Source organism: Gavialis gangeticus, unplaced genomic scaffold, assembly GCF_001723915.1.
Source record: "Gavialis gangeticus isolate Ggan-Ray unplaced genomic scaffold, GavGan_comp1, whole genome shotgun sequence".
NCBI lineage: Eukaryota > Metazoa > Chordata > Crocodylia > Gavialidae > Gavialis > Gavialis gangeticus.
The window spans coordinates 105033206-105049020 of NW_017729031.1; the positions used below are offsets into that span (position 1 = coordinate 105033206).

Here is a 15815-nt window from a genome sequence, read left to right on the forward strand (position 1 = left end):
GCGGTTCCTAGCTCGTGAGTTTGGGGGGAGAGAGCCAGTTTCAGATGTTAAGGCTTCTCTGTCCCCTGCCTGGATGCTGTGTCACCTCATGGACGGAGAGACAGCCTCCTTCCCCGTCCTAACTTATATAGCCCCTGTGACCTCATTCACTTGGTCCAGCGGAGGTCAGCCCCCAGTTGGCTGTCAGTCAACCAATTTGAAATGCATCACCTGTTACCGGGCAGATTCCAGCTCCCCAGGTAGAAACCCCTTACCCAGGTAAGTGATGCAAGTCACGTAAGCAGAGGGAGCAGGTTTCGCCCCTCTCTCAGGAATGCAGCCAGCTCCAGTTCCCTAAAGAGACAGGCTGAGGGTGTGGTCCCCTGTGTGCTGGGCCCATCCTAATTGAATGGTCACAGCACAGAGATTTAAATCGCAGTGTCACAGGGCAGAGATTTTTGGGGAGAAACCAAGGTGGCTTTCTGCCACAGTTTCTACCTGCTGAATCACATTAAAGCTTTATATAATTTCCAGGTCAGAAAGTCCATAATACCATAAATGCAGATACCAAGATAATGATACTGAAGACAAAGCTAAAGTCTTAAATTCAAGGAAGAAAAAAAATAACTTCATCAAACTCTCATCTAGGAAAGGCTTTTGACACATCAAATATTTGCAACGGAAATTAAACTATGTCAACAAGAAGTTTGTTTCTTGAACAGTGATCATTACTAAATGAGTGATATTACTTACGGTAAAAGAAAGGGACAAACTCCACAGTAAGAGAGGCTGGTTTATACTTCTGTCTGCTCTTTTCAACATTACTAAGAATTCGTCTACAATTAAAAAATAAAAGATACAAAAGAGATATTAGAGATAAGGTTTTTGGGACATGTTCATAGAGACTGAATAAATAAAATATATTTTTATCCTACAAGAAAAAAAGGAAAGAATAAAATAGTCTCATCCAAAAAAATTAATCACTGTTAATCATGTATCTACTGCTCCACATTTAAAAATGGCTTAATTTTTTAAAATATGGTTTTGATTTAAAAAAGCAGTAATCTGTTATTTTACTTTACTATTGCCATGAATCATTAACTTAAGGGCCAAGCTTCTATGACAGGCAATCTGACATGGGAAAGAAAATTTTGGGGGAAAAGAAACAGTTCAACTTTAAGGAAAACATGATTTTTTTTCCTTTTTTTTTTTTTTTTTTTTCTTACCTTCCTCCTGCCAAAAAAAAAAAAAGGAAAAAAAATATTTTTTTTTTTTTTTTTTTTTTTTTTTTTTTCTTACCTTCCTCCTGCCAATACAGAAAAAATGGGTCATACTTTAGAATCAAGAAAGTAATAATGAAAGTTTGAAGTGCATTAGTTGGTGGCAAGCTCCCTCTAGCTTATATTCAGATTTAATTTTAAACACATGGGCAGGCAACCAGAATACGTATTTGCAGTTATAAACAAATCTTATTTATTCACATACCACTCACACCTCTCCCTCAAAAATCATGCCTTCCAAAACTGGGGAAATTCATTTTCTACCCAGAACAGAAGCACTGAAACACCACAAGATGCCTGCTGCTTATTTTCCTTCTCTTCCAACAGAAGCAGTTCCAGACAAGGTGCAATGATATAGCTGCACCCTGCTTTGATTCCTGCTCTACCAAAAGTTTAAAACTAACTATCCAAAAGCAGCAGTGGCATTTCTATTCACACAGCACTGAGAGGATCAACTGGCTTAATAGCTCATTATCATGTATCTGATTCCTGCTAATTGCTCTTCACTGTAAAGGCGATAACAACCCTCTCTCCTTTTTAATGGCTTTGATGTTCCACTAATCAAGGTAGCCTTTGTTCAGAAATTTTGTTATCTGTTAGCTACTCCTGGTCCCTCTCTGCCAATTCTGCAGCTCTGCAGACTGTTAACAGCTCTTTTCAAAATCCTATATTTGTCCATGCAATCCAGCCTTCAGCAGCAACTGCCACTTCATCTTTTGGCTGAGCAGCCAAGAGCTACTGACAGTTCAGCTGTAAAAGGGTTAAAACTGTGGCTTTTGCCTGAGCAGTGAACGGACGGTAAGTTGAAAATTAAACTCTGTCCCTGCTCTGTGCACACTGCACTCTGGAAAAACCATTTTTTCCTTCATTCTGACTTAAGACACACAGCTTGTTTTTCACATCTGGGATGTGTGTGTGTGTGGGGGGGGGTTGTTTTGTTTTGTTGGGTTTTTTTGTAAAACAAGTACTTTCAATTAGATCTTTACTACAGTCAAATGAATACTGGAATAGAAGCCAGAGCACATGGCACTGTTTCTACAGTATGTGATGTTTATGACTCATCATGAACTTGTACATCTTTGTTAGATAAATATTAGGCATTTAAAATTATATACATCTAAAATGCATTAAGCATAAACAATAAGATACATTATAGCTAAGACAGTGTTACAAGAGCAAAACGTTAAAGTAGTTTATATGGAGAAAGACCCTAGTGAACTGTGGGCAATCGTGCCTTGCTGTGTGAAATCAGAATCTCAACATCCTCCAAAAATACAAGGAGCACAACTTGTGATGTACGTTTTTTTTAACATTGTACACAGCAAGTAGTGCCACTATGTGATTCATCAAGATAACACTAATTAATTAGGATACTAAAATATGGAACTATTTTAATACACTTGCAGATACTGCCATATAGGTTGCATAAATGATAAGAAAGGAACATCATCTGTCTATATTAAGAACATGGATTAATGGAAATGTTATTTTATTATATGTATGATTATAAGAGTGTGTGTGTGCATGTGTGTACGTACATACGCACGTACACACGGACAGAATACACACAGAGGCAGAGTGAGAGAGTATGTGTGCAAGTGTTAGTGTGTGCACAAGAACACAAGGGAGGGGTAGTTAGCCATGTCAGTCTGAAGTCAGGCAGAAGAGAGTCTGTAAGGTGCCACTCTGCCCTACCTGGTTCAGAGAGGCATAAGCTTTTGTAGGCAACAAATGCTTGTATTATGAAGATCTGATAAAGTTAGGCTGTTGCCTATGCTAACTTCTGCCTCTCTGAACCAGTTAGTACCACCTTCCCCTGCCTTTTATATATGTAATTATATCAACATGTCTATTATGCACATTCTTAATATGTAGGAAGAGGATGCTAACCTTCCTTTTTTTTTTAAATCATTTATGTAACCTTTCTGGCAATCTCTGCAAGATAATCAAAACAGTTCCAAATTTACATACCATAATTAATTACGTTATGTTGATGAATCTCACACACACACACACAAGAACACTCAAGTTCTTCGGAAGTAAAAAATTACTTAAACAAAAAATGAGATAACTGCTCCTACGCAGTAACCAGAATTAATGACCACTGCTGTACAACCTCCTTCACTTGAAATAGAACAGATTTAAAAAAATAGTCCTGTTCAAGGACTTTGCTCAAGTTTCACACATTCATTCTTTTTTTTTTTTTTTTTTAAAGAAATCTCACAAAGGACTTAGAGATGAAAATTAGAAATCTTTCTTTTAAGGGAAGTATGATAATACATATTATTATAAAGAGTCTCAACTGATTCAACCCTCCAAGTGGATTTAAGGAAGAACACTACTAATTACAATAAGTTATCAATATATAAATATATATATATCTGCAAAAGAGAGAATGCACATGGAACAAGCATCTCATATACAAATTGAGGCAAAACCTACATTTGTGCAGCAGTTTAATCAACTAATTAAATACCATATAAGAATCATTGTAAAAGTTTACAAGAATGTACTCTTTAATGCGTATCAAACTGTAGCTTTGAATTGCTACCCATTTTTTGGCCAAAATGATTAGCAAAATATTTAGGGCCTTGCTTGTTAGTTTCCGTTAGGAGGAGAGACTGATCACACAAGTCAGGTATTTCTCGAGTGTAAAGTGTTTATTTGCAAATCATTTACACAATTTTCTATTCATGTACCCACTTGAAAGAGGAGCAAGTAATTTCTAGGCCTCTCTCTTCTGTGTGCCCCCAGGGGTTCTGTCCCCCTGCTTTTTCTGAGGTCCCTACTACACATCACATATGTTATGCAATTAACTGGTTAATCACGCAATCAAATTCAGACCACCCACATGAGCAAAAGAATTGGCACACAATAAAAATGAGTATCCATCCAGGTATAAAGTTAGTGCTTGAAATTGTGTAACAACTCTATAGTTGGTTTCTATCCAGCTTTAATTTGCATGTGTAGCAAGGCCCTCAGGGCCACTCTTAAAACAGCATATTGGCTTTCTGCTTTTTACACTCACAGATGTAACCAATTAGTACTCTAGCCCTTGCATTTTGCAATTAGTTTCAGGGTCTGAGTGTCTGAAAAAAATTCCAAAACAATAGAAGGTGATAGTCATACAGTATACAAGAACTTCAATATTATTGTAATGAATATCCCAATAGTGCCACTATAATAAACGGTATCTATTTCTACTTTGTATATATTCAACAATAATTCATATATATTTAAGCATTTTTAAAAATAAGCAGAGATCCAAAAATATTCTGATAGCATGATTCTCTCCATCTACATTTTCAAATGAAGCTATGAGAGCAAGTATAAATTCTATCCACAATTTTTTTACTATTCCAATTATTTGAACCTAGCATAAAGAAAACCCCATTAATCTGCCATAAAAATGGTTTACAGAAATCCTCAGGTCTGGATCCTACCTATCTACTCTCCCCAGCTTTCAAAAATTAAAACTGAGTTTTGGCTGGAACTGGATATATTAGTAACCTGACATTTTTAATAAATTAGGACACCTGCTTCAAATGAGAGATTTTCTTGGATTATACAGTCATGTTTTCAGTAGAAATACATCTTTAACCAAGTCAATTGATATCAAAACTAATCCTCCATTTTGCAACTGAAAAATGCAAGAGCACAGAAGTTTTGGTGTAATTGTGTTTCATTTTGGCTTGACACTGGACAATCCCAGTTGTGCTTAAACTCTTAAATAACACCACAGTGACATTTTAAAGTAATTATCATAATATTGAAATTTACCATGTTAAAACTCATACGTACCCTGCAATTCTCTGTCTCCAATTTCGATACGGATCATAGAGACTTTCACAAAAAGCCAGTGCATGTCTTACAAATTCTTCTATAGGTGTTTGATCTGCCACTTCTTTCTCTTTTGTTTTACTTTTTAACTGAGAGGGGGAAAATACAGAATTGGGGTCATAATGTTTCTAGAAACTTTTGTGAACTGAGAATCCAATAACAAAAGTTACATTTAGGACGCTCAAACAAACCAGAGAGTACTGGGTGTCCTATTATCTCTTTCATAGGCACTGGAACATCTACCTTCTTTAGGCTCCTTTGAAAACCAAGACCAAGCATCCATTCACTCTATTTTCTGATATATGCAATACAGAACGTACCCTCAGAACAGGTACCAACTCAAAGGTACCATTTCCTCCATGAAATATATTCATAAGAGCCATCAACTCACTTGATCCATAAGGAAAACAATGTTAAATATTCCCTTTCCAAAAAACTTAACAATGGCTGAACTCTGAACAGGCAACAAAAATTAAAGTACCGAGATTATCTCTGAACTAAAAGAGCTAATTAATTTCAAAATAAATTATTTAGCTTATTCACCTGAAACATACTTTAGAACTATTTTGTTGTGATTCATTTTCAGATACCTATAAAGAATAATTGAAATATACTTGTGATAGCTTAAGTCTAGGGACAGCTACATATAAATATGCAATACCTGATCCTCCTTTTCATCCTCTTTAATGAAATCTGGAACTTACCAAAATTTCTCTAATTAATTAAAATGCTCTGAACTTAGTATTTCAAAGCACTTTGATGAATAAACCTTGCTGCAGAGTGTTCCATCAAGGTAAACAGGCATCTCCATTAAAAATGTTAAGCCATTTTAAAGCCAGGTAAAATTAGACAGAGAGGACATGCAACTGACTGCAAGTCACATAAGAACTTTGTGGCAGAGTTCAGAAAAAAAAGATCAGTTCTCATAGTTCCCCATCTTAAGGCCTCAATTCTCCTTTCCCACCAACCCTGTCATCCACAAATGTGTATGGTAATTGCACTTGTACATACCTGCTGAATATACAGAGTAGTCATTGTGATGACATGGTTTATGTAGGAGCACATCCCAATCTCCTCCACATTAGCCAAATTTCTGTAGGAGCAATATCAAACTCAGTCATTTTTATGCTGTAATGCTTTTTAAAACTAGCCTCTAATGCTTATCTTAGCTTTTAAGAATAAATTATAAAGAGTGTGTCCATATTTCAAGAAAACATCTACAACAATATTTTTTAATATTGAAAAGTTTATTCACCTCACTTTAATATACTATAAGTATTTCAGAGCTGGAAGACAACTTAAGTACAGCCAGAGCTCTGACCACATCACTGTAAGCCAGTTTTAGCTGGATGCCTGGATTTCAGGTTAAGCTGATTTACAGAGCATTCCAGATACAGCGCTCAGAACCTGATACAGAAAATAACTTCTATTTCTCCCACATTGTTAGACACCACAAGAAAACTAATGACTTAACTACTAATGGTTTCTAGACCTTGAGCCATGTCCATTATCAGTTTCCATTTTTTTAAAGGAAGAAAGGCAACTATAAAAATATTTTTAGAACACTAAATAAATCATGAAGATAACAGGAAACCACATTCAATACGGATGATATACAAACATTTCTCAACCTAAATAACAAGCCACTAAAATCAGGAACTCAAAATGAAACGCTTCAGAAGATGTTCCCTCTTTTTTTGAGGGCCATTTTTAAATAGCTTCAAAGGCCCCTGAAGCACTTCAAACAGAAGCTCTGTCCATGGTATTTGTTGGGAGAAAAGCAAGACCAAGGGGGGTGAATACCCCCACAAAAGAAGATTTTTTGCCTAGACTATCTTAGCCCCTCAACAGGTTCCAATCATGGGGAGATACTGGAGGCAACAAAGAACCTGGCCAAAGCGACTTCTGATCTGGTAAATATCCCAGGCCTAAGCAGTGTGGCCATATGCCTAATTTTCAACAGGTCAGTCCTGTTTTAAACAGCTGGTCCAGGAATCTTATCAAAGGAATGCTTTTGTTTCATTTTCAGTGGAGCACCCAGGACTAGTGTTTTAAAACAGGAATGTTTCATTAACCCCATGTTCTCCAGCCTGCTAAGCTGAAGAAAGCTCAGAGAAAGCTGAGCATCCCAGACAATACGGTATCCTCTGTTGAAACCAGGGAAGGGAAATATGGTCACCCTGTCCCTAAGGGAGTGTGCAAATTAAAAGAACTCTGTGTCAGTAAGCACTATTAGAAATAACTATGTCCACTAACATAATTTAAGTATAACAATTTACAATTTAGGAGGAGGGGACTCTTAAAACTTTATCAACACCGACATGTCTATACTAGAGAAGGACTGCACTAAAATACACCACAGTGATACTCAGCCTGCCCTGTCCACACATGCTATACCCCAAAATAATAAAGCATAGGTACTATTGAACATATATCAACAACTCTCCATGTCAGGTATATTTACTGACATGTGACCAAGTACTGCACTAAAGGCATCTGCATTATAACTTTTCAGGTGTGGCATATAGAGCATGCATGCCAGGTAATACTCCCTAGTCCAGTCCTCTGATGGCACATACATGCCCCGTACATGCGTTGAAACCTGTATCTATGCATGTGCAATAAATCAAGATTTCCCCAACCAAAATTACAGTCCAGTCAAAACAGCCACCAAACCAAACAGATACCTGCAAAGGATGATGAAGAATTTGACAAGCAAAAGTGACAGAGCTTGTTGCTGCTCCTCTAGTCCATCTGACATTTTTTGGACACATTGTAGCAGCTGGAGCCTCAGGACCTGCAGAATGTTATCAGGAAGTAGCGATATTCCCGGAGGAACGTCATCTACCCTAAAAAAAAAATATAAAAAATGTTAAACATGTCAATGGAATTTGTTATTTGTGCATTCTTTGTGTCATTGTGTACTGTTCCACAAGCACAGCAGGACAGGAACTCACCAAACTGCAATGACTGGTCATCCACAAGCATTTGCTGATAATCCACATAGAGCTAAATGACTACACAGTACTTACTGGCTGGCTCCTCCTTATTCCCAGCTGTTGACCTTAATGGAAAGACAGCTAAAAATACATGAAAATCATTTCCCCAAGGGGCTTTCCTAATATTCCTTTTCCATGTAGTTAACTGCTGGAGTTGCAACAGGAAAGCTGCATCAAGGGAGGTTGTCAGTAAAGCCCAAAATCAAGGTGAATGTAATCCCCAGTATATTTTCTGTAATAAGATATGGACCCCATTGTGAACAGTTTTGGAATGCCTGTTGAAAATCAAAAGAAACCTAATTAGATATTAGTTACAGAATGCTACTGAAGACCAGAAATGTAATGTCTACAACTCACCCCTGGTCCTCTTGGGAAGAACGTTTCTGAGCACACCCCAGCGACCTGTTCCTGCTCCAGCCCAGATATGAAGTGGGAATGCCCCACATAGTTGCTCTCAAGCATGCTGGAATCAGACATTTCAAAAGCAGCTATGTGGGGCATCCCTGGAGCAGTCCCACTGCCATACTTCCCTGTTTAAATTTGCCTGAGCAAAAACAAGCAGGCAAAGCATGCTTGAGAGGGTCTCTCCACAAAAGTACTGAGGATGTAGTGTAGCTCTACGTTAACTATCCAATGAACATGGTCTCCCCTACTTGTACATGATGCAAAAATAAGTTTTATGTTAATACTACATCACTGAATATTGGAAAATAAAGGGTCTAGCACACACAAAGCTCCAACAATCCATTTGACTCTTGGCATTTGACCAATTAATAACTGCTACCCCATCATTGCTATTTTCTGGGTATCATTAAGACAGGAAATAGATTTGCTCCTCTAATTAGTTTTACAAAACAAAGAAAAGAAACAGAAAATCTCAGTACTGTGGTGCTGGCACAAAGTACAAGGTGTTCTGTTATGCCCAGGACTCACCACAGAGCACGTTAAGCATGATCACCAATTGGTCTTTCTATGCAGAAAGACTTCTGGAGAGTATCAAAGAAAATCAGAAGCAGAAGGAAACGACAAAAATAGCAGCTACACCAGAGGACAAAATACTAACATGGAGAAAACTTTGGTTCAAAAGCATCTTAGAAATGTTTAGGTGGGCTGAAGCAGTAATGCATTCCAAGGTTAAAAATGGAGCTCCTTTTGGCACCATATAATGGCAGAGAGAGCAGTTTTCTGTACAAGAGCCACTCTTGTCTACTCTTCCAGCTGGTGAAAAGGCACTATTTTGGTGTCAGCTGTTTGACTATGATAGGACAATTCAGGAAAACATGGTAAATCATTACAAGAAAAACAGAGGGTGGGAACAACCAAAGGACCCAGTCCGTCACAGCCTTTAGTTAAATCCAAATGAAGAAGGGATAGAAACCATCATTATCCAAAACCAAAATGAAATCCTGAAGCGTGAAACAGCATGAAGGAAAAACAACCCACATTTAGCTCAAAACTGCAATACTTAAAAACAAAATGTAGCACTATTTCAGGGAAAAACAATTATCAATTTTATTTCCTAACACTGAAAAGTTACCTTCTGTTGAGGAAAACTGTATGTGTATATACACACACACACACACACACACACACACACACATACGTATGTATACATATCATCCCCCCACCCTCCCCTGCGCGTGTGCGTGCGTATATAAGTGGGTAGCGGTGTCCCGCGGGGTCAGTGTTTGGTCCAGTACTTTTCAACATCTTTATTAACTATTTGGATGTGGGGGTGAAGAGCTCACTGCTCAAGTTTTCAGATGACACCAAAGATAGGCAACAGATACAGGCAAACCTAAACAGGCTAGCAAACTGAGTGGATCAGAACTTGATGAAGTTCAGTACCAAGAAATGTAAAGTGCTCCACCTAGGGACGAGCAACCCCTAACACACCTACAGGCTTGGCAGCACCAAACTGATTAGCACCACAAATAAAAGGGTCCTGGGGGTAATAATAGACCACAGTATGAATTTGAGTTGGCAGTCCGATGCTGTAGCCAGTAGGGCAAATAATACTCTGGCATGCATCAATCGACGCATTTACAGCAAAACCACAGAGGCGATTCCTCCACTCTGCTCAGCACTGGTGAGACCGCAGCTGGAGTGCTGCATCCAGTTCTGGGCACTGCACTTTAACAAGGACGTGGACTAGCTTGAGAGAGTCCGAAGAAGAGCCACCCATATGATCAGAGTCTTAAAAGGCAAGTCATATGAGGAAAGGCAGAGGGATCTGGGACTCTTCAGCCTGAGAAAAGCAAGGCTGAGAGGGGACCTGGTAGCAGCTTACCACTACACTAGGGGAGTACATCAAGGGCTCAGTGAACAACTGTTCACCAGGGCACCCAGGGGAAAACCATAAGTAATGGCCACAAACTCCTGGAAGATTAAGGTTCAACATTAGGAAAAACTTCTTCGCAGTCAGGTGTCCACACTACACCACCTCTGGAGAGAGCTTATTCTACAATCACCTACCCTGGAAATCTTCAAGAGGAGACTAGACAGTCACCTTGCTGGGGTCACCTGACCCCCAGTTATCTTTCCTGCTTGGTGCAGGGAGCTGGACCCGATGATCTTTCAAGGTCCCCTCTGGCCTCACACACACACACACACACACACACACTCTAATATTATAAAAGCCTACGTATGTCTTTCTGTACGTAACACTTTATTCGCGCTCTGATTGGCTGTCTCAGCAGCCAATCAGAGTGCCTTACACAGACACGGGCAGACAGTGGAGTGGGGTCTGAGGGGCCAGAGGGGACAAAAAGTATTCCACAATGAAGCTATGACAAAGTAATTTTTTGGTAAATTTCACAACAGAATTCATGGAATGGTCACCAAGCATGCTTGCTATATGCTTACAAGCAACTAAACAATAACCATACTAATTGCATTTTCCTACTGTGAAACACTGGCCCACGTGAGCTATAGCTTGGAGAGCTAATGACTTTCATTCTTTCCAACTGGTCAACACCCCTGGCTGAACTACATCTTCCATGATCCAGTGTACTCCTTCCCTTTTGTGGAGTGACAAGATGCAGTGTGGGATGACTGGAGGACAGACCAGACCCACCACACAGAATGCTTGGTGTCCACATGTAACACATACCTGGTTCACAATACACTGGTACAAAAGAATAACTGGCTTTCCAGGTATATTTTACAACTGTTCCAGGAGGCTTTAAACCAGTATAATATGCTTGTATGTCTGCCCATTTCAGGTTTAAAATGCATATAGACCAGTCTACATGTGTCCATGTTATAGTAAAGCACTGTCTGTAAGGTGCTAAGGTAAAGACTGCAAACTTTTTAGCTGCTCAAACTGAACACGAAGAACAGGTTCATTTAAAACTTACAAGATTCCACCCCCCAACAATTATAAAGCAAGTACTTAGCATATCACTACAACAAATTCAACCTTCACATCTGTGGAAATGCTGTACCAGCTTTTACCAAAAGAATTATCTCTGTAAACAACATATTCCAAACAGTAATTGGAAAATATTTTTTAAATCTAATGTTGGCTTAGAAATGGCAATTAAAGGGTTGTTTTTTTGGGAATTGGCTTATAGGTATGGATATATACATTATAATGGTTCACGATGGGCAGCAGGGACTAACTGATTTCTAAAGAGCTTGGGTCTCATGCATAATGTTACTCACAGCCCTGGAAGCAGACAGGGTGTCTAACACAACAAGGCCAACAGATGGACACACGGCCTGAGAACTCTGAGGAGGAATGCCGTAACACAAGATCATAGCCTTCAAGCAAACAGGTTGTCTCAAACAGGTTCAAGCAACAAGGACATACAGTCTGGGAACCTAGGGGGTATGTACCATACTGCTCATAACACAAGGTAAGTGCCACCAGCTAACAAGGCCCAAAGCAAGGGGGGGTGGGAGGGGTGAGTCCCGGTTTTGGGGGAACAGACCAAATTAGGGGAAGGCCTGGAAGACTACGTGGATGTGTGACCACAGAGAGAGACAATCAGCCAGCAAACAGCCATGGATGAAGTCATCAGGAGTCATCAAGAGGGAAGGAGAACACAAAAGCAGAGACTTGAGAGTAAGAAAGGGTCTCACCCCAGGTCCCTTCCTCTCTGTCTCGCCCTGTCTCTCCCCATCCCTTCTCCTCCCTGTCCCAGTCCCCGGGAAGGATCCCCAACACCATGGATAGAGGGCAAACACCAACAGCCCATCTCATCCACCCCACTGGAAAGGGGGTGTGGGCCTCTGCATCCCACCTCCAGAATCCTGATGTCTGACACCTAAGAAACAGCCTCAGCGTGAAGACTGCATCCTGTCCATGTACTTTGACTCAGATGACAGGCCTAGGATTTGATAGATATATGGCATTGCTTAATTGTTTGTAATGCTTCTTTTCTGTTATCACTGTGTATCAATAAATTTGCCTATTATCAAATGGAAAGGTCATGGTCAGTCTGAGGGATAAGGCCTCAGGGTCCTAAATCCAAAGCCAATATCTAATATTAGCTGAGGGGTTTTTATTCATAATTCTGTAATCACAAGTCAAAAATACAATAGGCACTTCAATCTAAAGTAGTTCTTAGGGCTGTGTGAAATGGCTGTATTTCGATTTAGTTTCAGATCTGGCCATTTCAGAGGACAGTGATTTGTTTCGGTGTTTCGGATCACTGTCCTGGTTCATACCTCCGAATCTGTTTCAAATGGGCTGCAAGGGAAGCTTTGCACAGCCCTACCCAGCTGGGCAAGACTCGGCCAGGGGCTGCAGGGCCCCAGTGGGGAGCAGGATGGGGCCATGGGTGGCTCATCCAGGGGAGCGGGAGGGCCGTTGCCCTCCATGCAGGTGAGGAGACCCCCACACAGACCTCTGATCCCTGTTGCGCCAGGTCACAGGGCAGGGAAGCAGCATAGAGCAGCGAGCAAGCCTGCTGGTCCCTGCCATGCAACTCTGTTCCTCAGGTAGCAGAGATCCACACCACGGGTCTCCTCGCTGCCGCTGCCCACCCCGTGCTGCCCCAGCAATGTGGGGCTGTGTGGAGTGGGCAGCGGTGGCAAGGAGACCCCAATGCAGATCGCTGCTCCTTGCAGAGCCAGGTTGTGTGGCAGGGATTCCCCAGCCCCCGGTTCGATTCTCCAGCTCTCTGATCATTCCCCTGGCTCTTCCCACGGGGGCCTGAGCCCCCGGATCTGCGCTCTGGGTTTTAGCAGGCTGCCGCTTCAGGCTGGGGCCAGCGGCAGCACCGCAGTCTTCCCAATGCTCAGCACAGGCTGTGCCAACCAGCTGCCACTGGCCCCAACCCGCAGCGACAGCTTGCTGAAATTTTGCACACAGATCAGGGGCCTGCACCGCTTGGAAAGAGCTGGGGAAATTATCAGACCGCTGGGGAAACCGAACTGGGAGCTAGATGTCAATATCAGAGAAGTACTTCCCCTCCTCTTTTCCCTCCCTCTTCTTCGTTTCTGTTTCCATGCAAGCCCAGCTCCAAAACTTCGAAATTCTCTGAAACATTTCCAAAATGTTTTGGAGCCTTCTGTTTCGATTCAGATTTGGCGTTTCAGGTGCCAAAACGGCCCAAAACATCTCCAAAATGAAATGGCTGCTGAAATGTTGCACAGCCCCAGTAGTTCTTTCATTAAGAATCTTTTCGGTCTTTGCTTTAAGACAGGCAAGTAGCTATAACCCATCTCACTTATTATTTGAATGGAGGGCAAGCTAGTTTCAAATTATGTTCATCCCACTGCAACTTAAACAAAAGCATTATGATTTTTAAAAAGGAATTTTGAATTTAAAAATCAACAGCTATGGAAACAAACAGATTTCACCAGTTATCCATTTATTTCCACTAAATATGCAATATTTGTAATTTTTACATAATTTTATGTGGGTTGTAACACCAACATAAAAATAGCCAAAAACAGACTGCCTGAGTTACTTTGCAAGGACTTCCCCTAAGCCCTTTTATTTTATAGTTAAGACAAAAAACTAACAAAGGAATGCCAGAATGGTCTTTGTAACAAAAGCATTTATTAAATGAGGTGAAAATGGCTTCCTTCTTCAGTGGGGAAAATAACTTCTCACCAGCTGGTAAAGCTTTAGCCTTTCAATTGTAAATAGAGCAGAGATGCCATAGATGCTTATGGGAAATGCAAAACAGAGGAGTGGATTAATCCTTGACACGATGTGCGCAGCTGTCAACATATCAATTATATGTAAAAGAATTATATGAAGAGTGTTGGTCTTTCTAAATAAAGTGGTATAAATCCTGTTGCTGTGACATTTAAATCTAAACTAGGGAAAAAATAGCCCTCAAACCAGAAGGCAGGGCAAGGTGGCACATTATAAATAGGGAAGGCGCAGGTCAGATTGAGGTAGAGAGTGAAAAAATGATTTGCGGGCACACCTCCCCAGCAGGTAAGTCCCACCCTGCCAGGGTCTCACTCAACCTATCCCTGCTCCTGCCTCTGCAGCACTGTCCCCCACCATGGGGGCCTCGATCTAGCCCCTCCCCTACAGATTGACCTGCTAGGCTGGGGTGTGCACATGCAAGCACGTGGGCACTCAGCCCCCCATCCCAGCCTCAGATTGACTCCAGGAGGCTCTGAGATCTACTGATGAATCAAGATCCATAGTAACCACTGCTCTAACATTACCATGGCATTTATCATAAGGGGGTCTTGCCCTGCTGTCTGTGCACAAATGCCTCTTTTGCCATTTTACAGCTGTTCCCTTCACTCAGAAGCATCTTTCAGGGGTGCTGCATGTAAATGCAATAGCTGTAAAACAATTTGAGACTTTGTAACATGAAAAATTCATGTATTCACCCACTAAACAATTACTTATTTCAGCTTGCAACACACGCTGACTTCCAAGATCAAAGCAAAAATATCTTTAGAAAAAGAAAGAAAAGTAAAGGAAATTCTGGCACACTGTTAGAGAAAAGCTTTGATATCAATGACAGTCACACTAATACACAGGTTCCAGAGGAAGATACTTCCATATATATTTTGAATCCTTTATTTTTGATTTTTTCATGTTTTTAAAAATGTTTGCAGCTTTGGTAATACTGTACTGAATTTAAAAGAATAAATAAGTAACAAAACTAACTAAACCAGAATTAGGTCACTTTTCAGATGGAAGTGCTGTAAGAAATGGAATCAACCATTTATTATTAAAATAAGCACACACCATCTAACAGTATGACATTAAATTTATGCCATCAAAACACAGTTGTTATCAATCTACAGCCTTTAGTTGTTGAGTCACTTCTCATACCTGATATAAAATTTGTCCAATACTATAGTTACCTACTCTTTCAGACTGCAACACTAATCATGTTATTAATCTCACCTGTATATTGGATTTTATATGGGGCTTTTGAAACCATCACTCAACACAATGAAAATGCTGCCATGGTTCTTGCATGCTAAGCTTTGTGTTTATGGATTTTTCCTTTTAATCTTTTGCCATGCTGCTATTAAAATGCAACTGTTCTAAAAATACAACCACCTAACATATCCAAATATTATGAACTTCTAATTTTGTCAAATCTTTCCAACATTAGTGTTTCTCAAATTAAAGTATGTGCTCCTGGGGGATTGTTCAGGCACGGACAATCCTGAGCCTGGCTTATCTGCTTATCTCCTCACACCTCACTTATCTTCTCACACCTTGTGGCACCTATCAAAAAATTTGGCAGCACCCCAGGGTGCCCTGGCACCCTGGTTGAGA

At 40.3% G+C, this 15815-nt stretch overlaps 1 protein-coding gene across 2 annotated transcripts in view; it reads right to left on the reverse strand.

Moving 5' to 3' along the window:
- NBEAL1 (neurobeachin like 1) overlaps positions 1-15815 on the reverse strand; it is a 166548-nt gene that overhangs the window by 120355 nt on the left and 30378 nt on the right. For both annotated transcript variants that reach the window (XM_019523492.1, XM_019523491.1), the window contains exons 3-6: positions 7787-7948; positions 6111-6192; positions 5061-5188; positions 733-815 (exon numbers count right to left, since the gene is read on the reverse strand). In XM_019523492.1, coding sequence (XP_019379037.1) covers positions 733-815; positions 5061-5188; positions 6111-6192; positions 7787-7948 — 455 coding nt within the window. The remainder of the gene's footprint in view (positions 1-732; positions 816-5060; positions 5189-6110; positions 6193-7786; positions 7949-15815) is intronic.